The sequence below is a fragment of the Glycine max genome, chromosome 17, assembly GCF_000004515.6.
Source record: "Glycine max cultivar Williams 82 chromosome 17, Glycine_max_v4.0, whole genome shotgun sequence".
Classification (NCBI taxonomy): domain Eukaryota; kingdom Viridiplantae; phylum Streptophyta; class Magnoliopsida; order Fabales; family Fabaceae; genus Glycine; species Glycine max.
The window spans coordinates 40,610,442-40,626,330 of NC_038253.2; the positions used below are offsets into that span (position 1 = coordinate 40,610,442).

General features: G+C 31.6%; 2 protein-coding genes across 8 annotated transcripts; one reads left to right on the forward strand and one right to left on the reverse strand.

Annotated features, from left to right (window-relative positions):
* Nucleotides 1-3,100: 3,100 nt before the first annotated feature.
* LOC100790867 (phosphatidylinositol transfer protein 3) lies at nt 3,101-5,447 on the forward strand. 2 transcript variants are annotated; one of them, XM_003550329.5, is made up of 6 exons: nt 3,101-3,259; nt 3,450-3,592; nt 3,789-3,965; nt 4,060-4,158; nt 4,539-4,784; nt 4,878-5,447. In XM_003550329.5, exons 2-6 carry the CDS (start codon nt 3,524-3,526, stop codon nt 5,166-5,168), a joined length of 882 nt encoding a protein of 293 aa, XP_003550377.1. In that variant the 5' UTR covers nt 3,101-3,259; nt 3,450-3,523; the 3' UTR covers nt 5,169-5,447. The 2 variants fall into 2 exon arrangements, with proteins under 2 accessions (XP_003550377.1, XP_014625362.1); XM_014769876.3 differs by lacking the exon at nt 3,101-3,259 and having other exon boundaries at nt 3,281-3,592; nt 3,689-3,965.
* Nucleotides 5,448-5,535: 88 nt separating this feature from the next.
* On the reverse strand, nt 5,536-9,302 carry LOC100791398 (uncharacterized). 6 transcript variants are annotated; one of them, NM_001255362.2, is given in 3 exon segments: nt 5,536-6,007; nt 7,853-8,681; nt 8,848-8,924. In NM_001255362.2, coding segments are annotated over 2 exon segments (960 nt in total). In that variant the 5' UTR covers nt 8,579-8,681; nt 8,848-8,924; the 3' UTR covers nt 5,536-5,773.
* Nucleotides 9,303-15,889: the final 6,587 nt, after the last annotated feature.

Genomic DNA, 15,889 nt, shown 5'->3' on the forward strand with positions numbered 1-15,889 from the left:
TTGGTTGATGTTTTGCTGCCATTTTAATGTTGCACTTGTACTTGGGTCTTTTGGGGATACATGGGAGTTTGATGTATCATGTAAAAAATTGGCCATGGGTAGCTTATGTGGCAATGAGTACAGATGGCTGTAAATAACTGCATCTAGTGTAGCTTCAAGGTTCCTTGCAGTCTTCTGTTTTGGATCATAACCAAATTTTTTGGTTTATAACTTTTGTTGAGATTTTCAGCTTTTAACTTTGGTTTATAGGTTTTTGGTAAACTTGTTAGTTTTCATTAGGACTTACCTTAAAATATAACTAATTCAAGGATACGCTGAATTTTTTATTTATTTGGAAATTATTTTGTTCTTATTTTAAATTATAGCTAATTTCGCCAAATATACCGTTCTTAAGTTTACATCTAGCTTTATAAGCTTAGTTTTGTCTAACTCAATATAATGGATTCACAAGCTCGAATTGGAATGAGCGCCCAACTGCTTTTGCGTTTGGGAGGTTGGTGGTTCGATTCCACCTGGATCCGCCTTCACATTAAAAATGAAGTTTTGGTCACGGGAAAGGTAAATGAGGTGTTAATGGCGTACGATGGAAGATGAAAATTCAGTTGGTTTCAGTTTAGAAGGAAAAATGGATGGCTATTGTAGCATTAGTAGAAAATTTGAATGGTTAATTGTGTGTGGTCTGTTCAATACTTATAATCTTTTGATCCATATCTGTGTGTGGTCTGATAAATATTCTTATTTTGATATGATACGATTACAGTTTAAGAAACCGCGAACCCTATGGCCATCTCGTGAGAAGATACTCAGCAATTCTGAGCACTGGATTTAAAGTCTTACAATCTAGCTCTGCTTCATTGGTTGAGAATTGCGATTCCCTCTCGACAGTGAAGCAGCTAACTGAAGATTTTCTTTCCTCCCATCAAGTATCTTCAAGTTCAAGGCCAGAAAAGAAGGTTTGGTGAGGGCAAAATCGAATCATACATATCGATATGAAAAAATAAGAGTAAATTTTACAGCTTCATAAATTGTATGCTAATTTGGTTCCATATATGACATAAGGGCGGCAGATTTTAATATGTATGATCGGCGAGAAGTGTATTCTTTTTCTTCTTTTTGGTTATCAATATCAATTCGCTGTAGAATCCGTGATGTTCTAGTCAAGTTTATTAATATTGTGGGGCCAGTTGGACTATGGACATTTTTTTTTTCTTTCCATGCTGTTTTTGTGGAAATATGTAAAAAAGTTGGCTTAAAAGTTAGAAGACAACCAACAGCAACCGGCACAGGAGTTCAAAAGATTGACCTTTTATCTATGGAGGTACATCATGCTAATCTGTGGTGGAGATTGTACCAAAAAAGTGGAGATTTTTATAGACAAAATACACTTATAATAAAAATTAGATTAAATAGCATATATTAAAAGTATAACATTTTTAAAAAAAATTATTTAATTATAAATACATTATAATATAAGATATATTTATGATTTTTATATTAACTAGCTTAAAAATCATATCAAGAATGATTCTTATTTAATTAATAGGATATAAATATTTATACTTTTAAACTCATAAAGTTATATTATTTGTTTTACAATAAAGAAAAAAATATGTAAAGTAAAATAATTTATATGAAAAAGATAAAACATTATATGTAAAATTTATTTTTTATATGATCTAATCATGATAAATACAGTCAATCTCACCAACTTTTTTTATTGTTCTTTTAAGAAGTAGCCAACTAGGAAGGGCATGTCATCTATGATCTAACAACTACGCAATTTCATCATTAGGAAAATTTCGTCACAATCGATATGCCAAAATAAAATAGAGAAAGAAATTTTATGAAAGATATATATTAAGATGTGTTGATGAAATTAAAAGAAAAGAAAATTCGTGACAAACCATGACTACTCCTCTTTGTCAAAAAAATAAAATAAAAATCATAGCCACTCCTAATATTTATTGTTCTCAATTCTTTGTTCACGTTACACCCCGTTTGTTTGAAGCCGTATTACCATTCCTTAATAACGTAAAATCTACACTACAAAGCTTATAGTGGACGCACATTTTTTCATGTTTGAACCTGATCCAAACAAACATCGATCATATAATATAACTCTATCTAGAATCTAGAAACTAGAAGGGGGGGTGGGGAAGGTGAAGAATTGAAGGACATGGACAAGTAAAAAAAGTCATTCATTAATTGTCCAAAGTAAAAATTATTTAATCTTATACATCCCACTTTAACTAGAGATCCGTAAAAAGGCACCTCACGTGTCTTCACACATTAGGACAGTAAGACTTTCCTCAATTGTACAGTTTGGCTAGCTAAGAATCTAGAGATAAAGCCGAATTTATTCGTTACCTTTCATTTTATTTTATTATTAATTAAATAAAAATATTAAATAAATTTTTAAAAAATTAAGACATTTTTTTATTTATAAGAATTGAATATTCTACATGAAGTTTACAATATTCATGTATCTTATTCAATTAATTAAATTATACTTTCTTGATAAAAAAATAAGATATTAAATATATGTATCTAATATTTTCTTCATATAATACTAAGAATTATAAACTAATTTGTTGCCTTTTATTTTATTATAGCTAGATAAAAATATTAAATATTCTTAAATTTTTAACACATTAAATATATTCTTTATTTAATATTTTAGAAAATATTTAAACATTATGGGAGAATCTGTAAGAGAGATATCTCCTCGTTTGTTTTTGTTATGAATTTAATAGAGGTTCCTTATTAGTATGAATTTTTTGTATACTATCAATTAATAAAAAATACATATGTGACATGCATGTGATTAGATGATAGTATAGTATTTCTTTAAACTTGTATATATATTATTAATATTAATATTCACAGACATTCAAATCTAGAAAATGAAAGAGATAACCGGTAAGATCGGTTTACTGATGAGAAATTAAGAATAGATATAGGAGTACTTAGTTAGATTCTTGTTGACTTTGTTGTATTAAAAAAGAGAGAAAGAGAGATAGAAAACATATAAGTATAAATGTAATAAATAATAGTAGAAAAAGAAAAAGAAAAAATACAAAGACTATCTATTTTATTTATATTATTTTATCTATTGTTGCTGTCATAGTGTCGTTGGTTCTGTTTTCATACGCATGACACACTTCACTTCTCTCCTCACTTTTGGGTCAGCCTTCTGAAGATCTTTTGGGGGTTCGTGCATTTGTGTAGAATGGTGTGAAGCCTTATGCTTAATAAAAAGGTTATCTTTCTGTTGGTGTCACTGTGTTAATGTTATGTTCCTTTTATGGATCTTTTGTCATATGCTGAAAAAAGCTCCTACTCCTTACTCAACAAATATTGTTTATTATTTATGTGCTTGTTAATTTATCCTTCTTGTGGGTTCTGTGTGGATTTTCTTTTGTTGTATAATCCTTGTTTTTTATTCTTAGAGTCGGAGAGATAGGAATTGGTTGTGAAAAAACAGAAGCACTTTGTTTCCAAGTAAAAGGAATCTTCAGCTGCCATGTTTCATCGCTGGAGCAATTCTCATCAACAAGATCAGGGAAGCAGCGAGCTTTGTACTGAATCCAAGGTGTGTTTTTTTTTTTTTTGTTTGATGATATTAATGTTTTGTTTCGGAAAAGTTTAGGCGATTTAGGTCTCGAAACTTATGAGGGTCTCAGAACAGGTTTCACGTCTCAAAGAACGTTTGATGATGTTGTTAAATTGTTAAGTAAGGATGTTGGTGCTGAACTGCTGATTGTGCACGTTAAAAATTGTACAAGCAGATTAAGGAGCTGAAGGGTGCTATTGGACCCTTATCTGGACGCAGTTTGATGTATTGCACTGATTCATGTTTTAAGAGATATTTGGAAGCTCGAAACTGGAACGTAGACAAGTCCAAGAAGATGTTGGAGGAGACACTAAGGTGGAGATCAACCTATAAGCCAGAAGAAATTCGCTGGGTAAGTTATGGCTTAATTAGGTTCTCATTTTAGATACAGTGGTGCATAGATATGAACTGAAATACTATAATAAGGTAAATATGTCATTTTTCAGCATGAGGTTGCAATAGAAGGAGAGACTGGGAAATTGTATAGAGCAAATTTTCATGATAGACAAGGAAGGAATGTTCTTATTTTGAGGCCAGGAATGCAGGTATCATGATTTGGATTTGGAGATATTTTGTTAATTGTTTTAAGGTTAAACTATTCACTCTGTCCCTATAGTTGTTCTCACTTTAAGTTTTAATCCATAAACGGGAAGCCTAAGTTTTAGTCCCTGCATATGCATAAAAGTTAAAATTTTGATCCTCCCCATTACAAATATCAGAGAAAACTTCAATTCTGATAGCCATAAACTGCCACAAAAAACTGTTCAGGACTAAAAGTTACCACTTTCTTGAATAGGGACTAAAACTTAAAATGATGACACTTATAAGGACCAAATGAATAGTTTAACCTTAGTTTAAGTTTAACTATTGTTTCTAAGAGCTTGATGGATATAGAATCCGAAACATTTTGATGTGTTGCATGCAGAACACTACTTCAATGGAGAATCAGCTGCGGCATCTTGTGTATCTTTTGGAAAATGCCATGCTTAACCTTCCACCGGGTCAAGAACAAATGTCATGGTTGATAGACTTCACTGGATGGTCAATAACCAACAATGTGCCCCTTAAATTAGCCAGAGAGACCATCAACATTTTGCAGAACCATTACCCTGAGAGGCTTGCCATTGCATTTCTTTACAACCCCCCTCGAGTTTTTGAAGCTTTTTGGAAGGTTTGTTGACTTTGATCATAATCACGTGATTAAATTTCTGGCATAATCGGGAAAATAATACTGAAGTTACATGTTATGCCTCTATTGATACAGATAGTCAAGTACTTCTTGGACAACAAGACATTTCAGAAGGTGAAGTTTGTCTACCCGAAAAATAAAGATAGTGTGGAGCTTATGAAGTCCTATTTTGATGAGGAAAATCTTCCCAAAGAACTAGGTGGAAAAAGCATAATGAGTTATAACCATGACGAGTTCTCCAGATTAATGGTTCAGGATGATTTGAAATGTGCAGCATTTTGGGGATCTGATGGGAAGCTCTCAAACCACATTGCTAACGGGCAATCCCCAGCAGTTTGCAATGAAACCCCACCCGAGGCATGTTAAGGCTATGTTTGGATTACCGTTTGCAGGTGGTGAATGTACATTGAAAGTACGTAGGGAGAAGCATTCTCTTTGTTACTTTTGAGTTAAAAATAACTTTCGAAGGGTAATCCAAACATACACTTAGTTTTACTACAGATGATGATATGAACACTAATCATGTAAAGCCATTAGCTCTGGGCAAATTCGAACTAGGGGTGCATCCCCAGTTTAGTTAATTATTGCAAAGAGGGATTTATAATACATTTATCATTTATATATACTGCATCACTATTCCATCCTGATATTGAAAAATTGACAATGACAATGTTGCTGTTTAAAAAATAAACTACCTCCTCAACTATAAAAATTAAAAACTATAAGCCACTTCTGGTAGCAATATTTTTTTTGACCATTTACATGAAAACGCTTTTTATGTGCTAGTTACAACCTACACAATCAATCACACAATGGATGTCAACCCATCATGATGACAAAATTTAAGCATCTATGCCATCCTTTGAAACAAGAACATTCTTTAAAGACTTATGAAGGGGGAAAAAAATACCACTGATGGTTTGTTGCCTTGAAGATATAGAGCATATAAGTTCAAACTCTTGAGGGGTATATTATATGAACCTCCTCTTAAAATTACGAGTAGTTGCTTGGTATGAGCGTACTAACAAGCTAACTCCTATACCAACTCCTACACATAAGCCAAGCCCAATTCCAACACCAACTCTTACACCAGCATTAAACCATGATAGTTCACCATCTTCCTCATCTACATATATTGTTCTTTGGCAATACATGCTGTTGTAATCCTCTGCTTGTTCCGGTTTGAAGCTTCTATAATCAACTACCTGCCAAGCAAAAAAAAGGGGGGAGGTTAGAGACAAACACACACAAACCGTTAGGATATGTACTCTTTAAGTACATGGAAATTTCACTGCCATGATTTATTTTCACCAGCTATGAAATTGAGATGCAATACCAGGACAAATTAAAACTAGTGCACCCCATTGCCCAGAGCCTCCTCAGCCCTGGCTTTGTAAAGGTATGAGGGAGGGTCATTGTACGCAGTCTTACCTTTGCATATTTGAAGAGGCTGTTTTCGGATTCGAACCTATGACCAACCGGTCACCAAGTTACAACTTTACCGCTGTGCCAAGGCTCGCCCTCAATACCAGGACAAGTTGACGAAAAATAATTCACATGACAATTAAATGTTATACATAAACATAAGATCTGTTTAAATGGTATTCTTACGGCATTCAAAGAAAACCAAGGCATAGAGCAATGCACATATATGCTTTGAAGTAAATGTTGCTAACAAGATGAAACCAATACCATTGATGAAAAGTCAAGCTCTTAATGCAGATATTCAGTATTAATGCGTTTGTGTCCTGAAAGGGTAGATTGAATGTTCCAGCGTAATTTGATAAGTTTTTTTCTAAATCTAATTCACACCATGTAGATGTATACTGCCTTTTGAGGTTAGAAAATAAGATAGAAAAGAAGTTAAATTGAGTAGTTATAATCTTTTGGTCTCTCATCTTATTTTTTGGTTTTAGTTTTGTCTTTGAAGTTTAAAATGTTTTATTTTGATCTCTTAAAATGTCTCAAATGAGCTAATATTAGTTCTTCTGTCACTTTTTTGAACTAACCATGTTAATTTTGATTGATGCAGCGAATGCTCTTATAGTTTGTTACGTGTCATCAAATTAAGTTGGTGCGATAAGCTAATGGAAGGACTAACTTAGTGTAACAGACACTCTAAGAGATTAAACTGAAAAATTTTAAACTTGAGAAACTAAATTGAAATAAATAAATAAAATAAGACAAGATCAAAATGGTAGGTATTTTGGCCTTATTTTTTCAGCCAACTCATCTGGAAGTAAGCTTAGGAAGCCTCCCCCCTGTAAAGTGTAGAAGTGCAGATCATGAGTCACTCTAAACTTTAATTGGTATTATACTGTTTCGCATCTGAGAGAGATTAAATTTAACAGAAATTGTGACAAATAAAAGGGATGAACTTGAGGCATCACATGTGCAAATCATGGTATGACTATATTCAATCATTCATCCACTATGCAAAAGTGACATATGACAGAATCATTTAATGGATATTGAAAACCTAGTTATTTAAAAATTAAAACCTCTTGTTTCCTCGGAGTTTTAAGAATGAACTGTAAGTTGTAACCATGATCTCACATTCCATGCGTACTTTTTTCCAATTGAACAAGATATAAGTAACCCAATCTTTAAGCACACATATAGATGCACAGAGGCTACCTACAAGGATTTTGGCCCCACTAAGGATTGTCCTTAGGGAAGAGACTGTTTTGTAATGTAGGGGACATTGGAGAATACGAAACAGAAAAATAATGAGGTAAATTAGTATCTTCCCATAAATAACAAAATATAGTGTGTTGTGACTTGTGCCTGCCCATACTGCAATGCCACTTCTGGGATAGGATATTATTATTCAGTAGTTGGGACCAAATCATAGACAGCATAATACAGAATTTGTATTATCCAGCAAAGTTAGATTAGTCATATAACATCATTTATGTATGTGAAAAATGTCTGCATTATCCAAGGAATTAGTCATAGTTATATGAAATCTTAATCCAAGAAAAACTCATCCCTTCATATCCCTAATGGACCATATCCAAAAGATACAAGCATGCCAATTTTTTTTTTACCTGCAAATCAAGTCCATGATCAGATACATCTTTCTGGCACTCGGTTGTTCCATATTCTGGAATAGAATCCAAGGCGAATTTCCTGTTATGCTTCTTCCGGCAATTGAGTTGCAGTGTCTTGGTTAAGATGATAGGTGTTCCTGAGAAGCAACCAGCAACATAAACCTCAATTTCAGGACAAGGCAATTCAGGGACAGCAACATGTTTTCCCTTGAAGAAGCCACAACCAGGTGACATTTCTGTTTGACAATTCATACTCCATCTCTTCACACCACTTCTTGATTCCCCAACAAAACCATTGCTATTAGACGTCTCCAGAACCCCAGAGAGAATGCAATTCTCCTTATCATAAACCTCAAACTTCATGCTCCCGGTAAAACGTATACTATCAGTGTTCACAAAGGTAGCTTCCTCAGATTTCTTATCCACTCTATCCCTTCTCAGAACTGAAGACTCTTCTCCATCAGAGTAAATGCTGCTCCTAACACCATTCACCTCTAAAAGGGTATCAGGACTAAGAGGAATATGGTTGAGAGAGAGAAACTCTGGGGTGGATTCATCAACCTGAATGCCACACACTCTCACATAAAACACTCTTAGAACAAACCAAGGTGATGATAATGATATCATGGTGCAGGGTTTATAAGGAGAGTATTTAATGATCTGAAGGCTTTCGTTACCAGCTTCTCCATTGCATGATGAATCATAAGATCCTTCCATGTTCATATCCACTCACTCAATCACTGAAAAATCCTCTGTAGTGTATAATTGAAAGCATCCTTGGAAGTGGAAGAACCTCCAAAGCCTATATCAGATTCCCAATTAAAACCTGCTTCACAATGAACAAAGTACTTGGAACTCTCAGATAATTGAATCAACAAATCTTGTACAAAAATATAAGAAAAATCACACATATGGTATAAAACTACAAATTAAAATTTAAAGAAACATAGGCAAAATAAAAAAATAAAAGGGAAAGAAAGAAGAAAGAGAACTTGAGTGAAGGTGGAAATCAAATCAGAAGTCACGAGGAAAAAAAACAGCAACTCTTGAGTTACAACAAAAGAGGAAGAAAGAGGGTGATGAAGTCTGAAATCTCTTAACTATATATTTAATAACATACACGTCATAGTTGTTACTAGGAGTCAAATCTGAATAAGTGTGTGTATTGTAAGAAGGTGCACAACCACAAACAAATTCAAATCCCACCTTTTCCGCAAATAAACTCTAACCATGAAAAATATTTCATCCACAATCTCAGATTATGATATGATATGATGGCATGCCACTTCGTTATCCCTTAAACACAAACCACTCATGTGTTATATTATGCAATCAAATTCTAAAACCAAAGTACCTTTCAGATCGTTGATGTCCACCTTTTGATACAATGCATCTATATATGTCCTGCCCCGTGGTCGTGGCAGGTTTGTAATAATAATAACAATAATAATCATAATAATAACCTCGTGTTCTTTACAAAGCATATAATAGTAGATTATGAAAGTGTATAGTATATACTTGTGGGATCATTTTTTTTTATGTACAGAAAATAAGGATATTATTTTACACTACTATGCTATATTGGGTTTGTCTTTTTCTTGAGCTAATTTTAGAAATTGAAGGAATTATTCAAAATATCTGACCAGAATGCTTCATCTTATCCGATAATCAGATAGACACGAAGAATTTGCATTTACGATTTACGGGGTCGGTGTCTCTAAAGCGAAAGTGATGTGATTGTTAGGCCGAGTCTTTTGCTTATCAGGTTTAACGGTTTAACCTATTTAAACTTGGGGTAATTTTAATAAATTATGATTGAATTATGTAATATTTAAATCGTTAATATAAGTGTATTTTAATGTGCTTGGAAAATCATCGCGGTTACTATTTTAATTTTTGGCTGCAGAATAATTTTAAAGAATTGTTATTATTGAAGGACTTTTTTTTAATCGTTGTAAATAGGATATTTTATTATTGAAGAGCGTTGCACTTGCAGTATTTTTTTTTTATTTATTGAAGAGCGTTTTTATCTTTTACTACGTATTAGATATTTTTAAGTACTCAATATAAGTGATTATTTGTTTTTATTTTTTAATTTATTGGCAAGACATTTAATTGTTAACTTGATTTCGAAGTTAAAAGATGTCTTTCCCAACAAAAGAACATAATATTTAAAAAGATTCATTTTCCTAAGAAAGCATAGTTTATTTCCTTTTTTCAAAACTCACATAGTACACGCAAAAGACATTGGCTAAATGGCTAGTTCTGTGGTACTTATTAGCAATTATTTTTTAAAAAATTGGGTGAGATTTTGACAAATAGAGTCTTTCTCTAGAATTTTCTAGATAAAATATTCATTTTCTATTTTTAATAAACATGATACTATGTCCATGTTTAATTTTCTCCTTTTTTTATTTGTCTTGAAATTTTCTGTTTTGGATAGATAAATGCATGGCCACTGGGAATTTTTTTTCCTCTTCTTTCTTTGGTCAATTCTCGGTAGCCGGTAGCATTTTAAAGAGGAAAATCATGTTATGGTTGGGGATTTTTTATTTTTTTTATTTTCTATCCAGAAAGCAATATGGGAAATGTAGGAAGCAATTACGGGAGTGCAGGCAGCAATTCAGGGATGCAGGAAGCAATTTACCTGTGGTTGGATTTTCACTTTTGACCTACGGAAAGCCCAATATCCCACTGACCCACCACTGCTGCGGAGTCCTTTAGCCCAACTATTCACACTTCCTATTTCCTCTTCACACCACCTTTTTTTTATTTCTTATTCTGTTACACCTTTCTTCTTCCCCGCCCTACTCTCTTTTTCCTCACGAAAAATCCTCCATTCCTTTGCTCTTCTTCTTCCTACCTTCGTTCTCTCAAGCTCTATACCCCTACCCTCTCCCTACCTTGTCATTATTTTGCTGGTGCTGGTGAGTCTTCTTCTTTGCTCTTCAATTTTCTTGTGCGTCAAAGACCAAATACACAACAACAATTTTTTTTAATAAACTACATGTATCATACTCGAGTTGAGTAAACCATTATAGATAACAAAATTCTTCCTATAAATTTTTTATTATAGCGTAATACATTATATTGTTAATATATAGACTTATAAAATCTATATTAATAATTTAATTTCTATTATATAAAATATTATATTAATGATAACTAATTTAACGTTTAATTATTGATATATGAAATTTTTGTATTACATATATACATGACATGTATTTGGTGGTCAGAGAAGTAAAATTTGATCATACATTTCAAAGGATGGTTACGATTATGTTAAACATAAATAATTTTAACTATATAATTATATGACCAAAATTAACTTTTTCTCGAATTCCATATCTTACTAGCTATAGATATGTTTCTTTCACAGGTAGCAACTTTCATCTCTCTCTCATCATATAAGATAATAGAATAATATGTTAATTAAGAGGAATACTATTAACACATTCATTTTTACATACTTTTTATTTATTGCTAATTGAAAGTTATGAAAAAAACAAAATTATAATATATATATATATATATATATATATATATATATATATATATATATATATATATATATATATATATATATATATATATATATATATATATATATATATATATATATTAATAACAAAGATATTTTAGAATGTGTATTATTACACTGCTAACTAATTATCGGAGGCATGCCAAAGAAACGCAAGTGAGAAGAAAAATGAATAAAACTCTTATGAAACATCTAGTATGTTTTTAAAAGGAAAACATTATATATGAAAGACCATTTTTCATAAATAGATTAGCTTTTGTATCCGTTGAGTTGTCACTTCTGATGATAGAAATAATCGCATCCATCATGATTCATGCATGGACGTATTCTTCCATGGACATTTTATCTTTCAAAATAAGGAAATGTTTCAAATCAGGACTAGTACGTGGGTTACTTTAATCGATAGATCGACAATTATTCAGAAGAACTAAGTTTGAAAAATGATGTTTTGATATTCCTTCTTCAATATTTTTTTTATCTGATGAAATCTCATGCATTTTTTACTGCATAATTTGAACTCATTCAGTTGTAGAACAGAAACTCGTGTAAAAAAGAAGTAATGATTTAAATTTAAATGATGTGAAAATCCAAAGCAAAACATACGAGCCTTCCACCATAGAAAGGAGGAAGAGGGACAAGTCTCTCATGAAAAACAACACTTAAAACTTAGCACACACAGTTATGTTAAGTTTTGAGTGTTATTTTGGATTCATCAATAAATCATGCAACCAACATGTGTGACATGTGTTATGCTTGGTGAATAATTTTATCTTATAAACATGTAAACATGAGTTCGATTCTTAACTCATGCGTATAAAAAAACATATGTTAAAAGAAAGTCAACTTCTCAAATCAATTTTCATACTTCTAAAAATTAATCTTTAACTTCCAGTAAAAAAATAACGTAGTTGACACCAAAAATCTATAAATCATGCACTTTACTCAACAATTAATATAGAGCATATTTGAAAGTTAGAAGCTACAAAGGTAACTATTAAAGTAAAACAGTTTGCCACATGCATGGTCTATGATGAAGGGTTGGGGTTTATTAAAAGAATTTATGGTGGGCCTAGCCTGCTCATTCAGGTTGTAATGCTTGTGCCAAAGATTAATGGGATGCGGCTGTACGTTGAAACTACAAAAAGCTCAACCCACAGTTTATGCATCGAAGTTTTTTGAGTTGGCCCAGTTTAATAATATAAATAAGGTGGCATAGGAACTGCGGAATCTTTACAGATTATATTTTTTAAGAGATTCATTAGCGATGCAATCCCTTGATCTAGATTTAAAAAATTATTTAATACTGATATTTATATAATTTTGTTCTGGAGGTATCTTGGGCCTGTCACGTGATCCATAGTCCGCAATAGTTGCTTAACTAATTTTTCTTCTATCTATCATTATATAAGATATTTTATGCCTACAAATATGCATTTCAATAGTGACCTCTTACATTCTCTGACTTCGACATCGAAATGTATGTGCAAATATATGTAGGTCTTGTTGCTCCATCCCTTACTTATATATTTTAATGCACGATTACTCTTAGTGAGAGTCAACAAAAACGTGATCCCAAGATCAGAATTGATTTTGATACTATCTTAAAATGTATAATGTGAGAGATTTAACTTAACTCCAAAAGCTAACTTATAGAGTAAAGATTATCCTCACCTTATAAATTCTATTTTGAAACTATATCTAGTCAAAGTGAGATTTGGATATTTACCAATAACTTGAGTATCTCCCAATAGGATTATTTTGAACAATTTTTTTTTATAAATTATTAATTGGTTTAGTATAATAGTAGTAACTACAATGTACTATTTTTTTAGTTAGTGGGGTTCAAAAGCTAGAGAAAAAAAAAGTGTTGTTATTTAGGTTTAAAAAATTCTTATCTCAAAATTTGTTTTAGGCCTAAAAATATGTCAGATCGGGGTTAGCTTCATCCTATCTTTAAATATTTAATATAACACACGTACAAAAAAAATCCAGTAAAACTAGGAGCTAGCATTTGCTAGAATTTGATGGAACCCATGCAGCTTGAAACAGAGCAGTTTATTGTTCCGTGACGCTAGCTTCGGCCTTAATTAACATTAACACTAACATGAAAAATGTATGTATAAATTATAGCCAACATTTCAAGCTCTCAAATGCTCTACCAAACTTCAGAATATATGATCTCATCATAAAGTCCAATCAACACCGTGTGGAACCTCCTCCACTAAATCAATGCCTAATAAACGTGGTATATCCAGAAAATGGGTAGAGGGGATGAATTGGGATTTTAGTATTTTGATGAATAGTGGAATTGATTGCTCATTTTAAACTCCTAAATTGAAGTGAAGTTTGCAAGTTTAAATCCTCTTCCTGTGAGTTGTCTATTTAATTTAATCAAATAGCTAAATATTTAATAATCTTTTTTCAATAGAAACCACATGTATTTTCTGTAGAAGATAATTATGTTAAAATTAGATAAAATCATTGTGAGTATTTAATATAGTTACTTACATAAACCTGAAATGTGAGATCTTTATTTAAATTAAAATAACCTCGTATCATTTCAATTAATTCATACGTTTAGCAGTAACCAATCCGCTAAAACTGCAATTGAAAGAATCAATAATAAAACAACTTGAAAGTATAAATTGAGCGCAAATTAGAAATCGTTATCAGCATGAAAAGGTATGTAATCCCTTTTCCTTCCATCAAATACCAATATTTAGTTGTGTAAATCCCATAAGTATGATTAAAAAAAAATAATACATTACTAGAAATTCATACATAAACTTGATATGTATGTCGAAATTAAATATACTAGAACGATGAAGTATTGATGTACTATTATTTCTGAGTATTATAACTAATTACAAATTAAGAAGCATGATAAAATATCATCATTCATTGAAGTGATTGAACTATATAAATTAATTCATCAAATGAGATACAACAAATTTATGCTAGATAGTTGCACCTCTTTTGAATAAAATCCAAATGCACATGGAAGGGGCAAGATTTTCTTCGGATTCGTATTTTAATGGTCATGATGAATCGGTCCCACGAAATATAACACAAGTTGGGCTATGATAGGATTAGCCCCTACCAATTGCTCCATTCCTCAGTTCCTCCTAGAGGAAAAGTCCCACAAAAAAAAAAGTTGATTATCATGCATGGGACGTTGGAACTCCTTGCAGAATTGCAATTTATGATAAATAACACACCGATTATGCAATATTTGTCCTAGGCACTAGGCAACTAATACACAAGATCTAGGAGATTAAAATGAATTGAACTGTTTCAGTTCGATTGGTTAATATTCGATTAAATAGTTCATGTGTTGAACTAACCATTGGGCATAGATTATTTAAAGTTAAATTTTCTAGCTAGACATATATGGAGAATATGAATTGAACCCGGAGTATATCAACTTAAAAAAGATGGAAAACTTTTAACCTCGGAAACATGGTCATTCCTATGACTTAACTGTCACAGTTCATTGATAATAATATTTTTATTTCGATCTTTCAACCAAGGATTGGACCACATGCTGTCGATCGTGCAGTAGATCCTTTCTTAGGTTTAGCCCCTCTCCTAGATTGATCTTCACTGGTCGATCTAGTACCATGGCTGAAGAACCCTTGTATGTTTATGCTAGGAGAAGTGTCATATCATAAAAAGTTTGTGAGCCTTTGATTAATTATTGGACTCAGTATGCCAGCAGAGTTGTAATATCATAAAGAAATTATGTGAATTTTTAACAGATTTATTTTAATCTTGATTTTTTATGTTAATATTCTGTGACATAGGTTTACTTCTCCTACGTAAAAAATGTAGCCTAATTAGAGATATAATTATACACATAAGAGATAATGTTGAAAAAAAATCTGTAGTTCCTAACATTTATCTTAACACTAAGCGTGAACTTAAAGACGAATTCTGAAAACAAAAGTTTTCGTTTAAGTAGACAAAAGACAGAGTATATACATTGTTATTTTAACAAGAGACTACATGAATATGCTATATATATATATATATGATAACTTATACAAAATAATGAAGAGATTAATGAGGGTTGCTTGTGATTGTAAAATATTTATCAAACTCAAAGATAGGTTTTATTGCACAATTATACATTCAAGCATCCAACTATACTATATGCAGTGAATTTAGAATTTTAAAGGGAGAAAAAAATGAAAGAAAGGTGGAGTCACAAGTAAGGATGAGATGGATGCATGACGAAAGAAAGGATAAAATATACTTTTGAATGTATGTTTGGTTCTTCTAATTTAGTGTTTTTTTATTTTCATCCCTGTAAATTTATTTATTTTTGTTTTAATCTTTATAAAAATATGTTTATTTTTTTTTCTTAAAATGTTTTAGATAATATTTTTTTTTCACTGTTAAATTTTTTATTATTATTCAGAGTGTTATTTAAAATACTTCAAAGAAAAAAAATAAAACAAATATATTTTGTAAGGATGAAAAGAATTTTT

What these genes read in the sequence shown, in the direction of transcription:
- LOC100790867 (XM_003550329.5), top strand. Translation starts at nt 3,524, where the DNA reads ATGTTTCATCGCTGGAGCAATTCTCATCAACAAGATCAGGGAAGCAGC. An exon ending in AGCCAGAAGAAATTCGCTGG is followed by an intron (nt 3,966 to 4,059) that starts GTAAGTTATGGC and finishes GTCATTTTTCAG; the next exon opens with CATGAGGTTGCAATAGAAGG. An exon ending in TTTTGAGGCCAGGAATGCAG is followed by an intron (nt 4,159 to 4,538) that starts GTATCATGATTT and finishes TGTTGCATGCAG; the next exon opens with AACACTACTTCAATGGAGAA.
- LOC100791398 (XM_006600116.4), bottom strand. Translation starts at nt 8,578, where the DNA reads ATGAACATGGAAGGATCTTATGATTCATCATGCAATGGAGAAGCTGGT. An exon ending in ATCATGGACTTGATTTGCAG is followed by an intron (nt 6,008 to 7,852) that starts GTAAAAAAAAAA and finishes TTTGCTTGGCAG; the next exon opens with GTAGTTGATTATAGAAGCTT.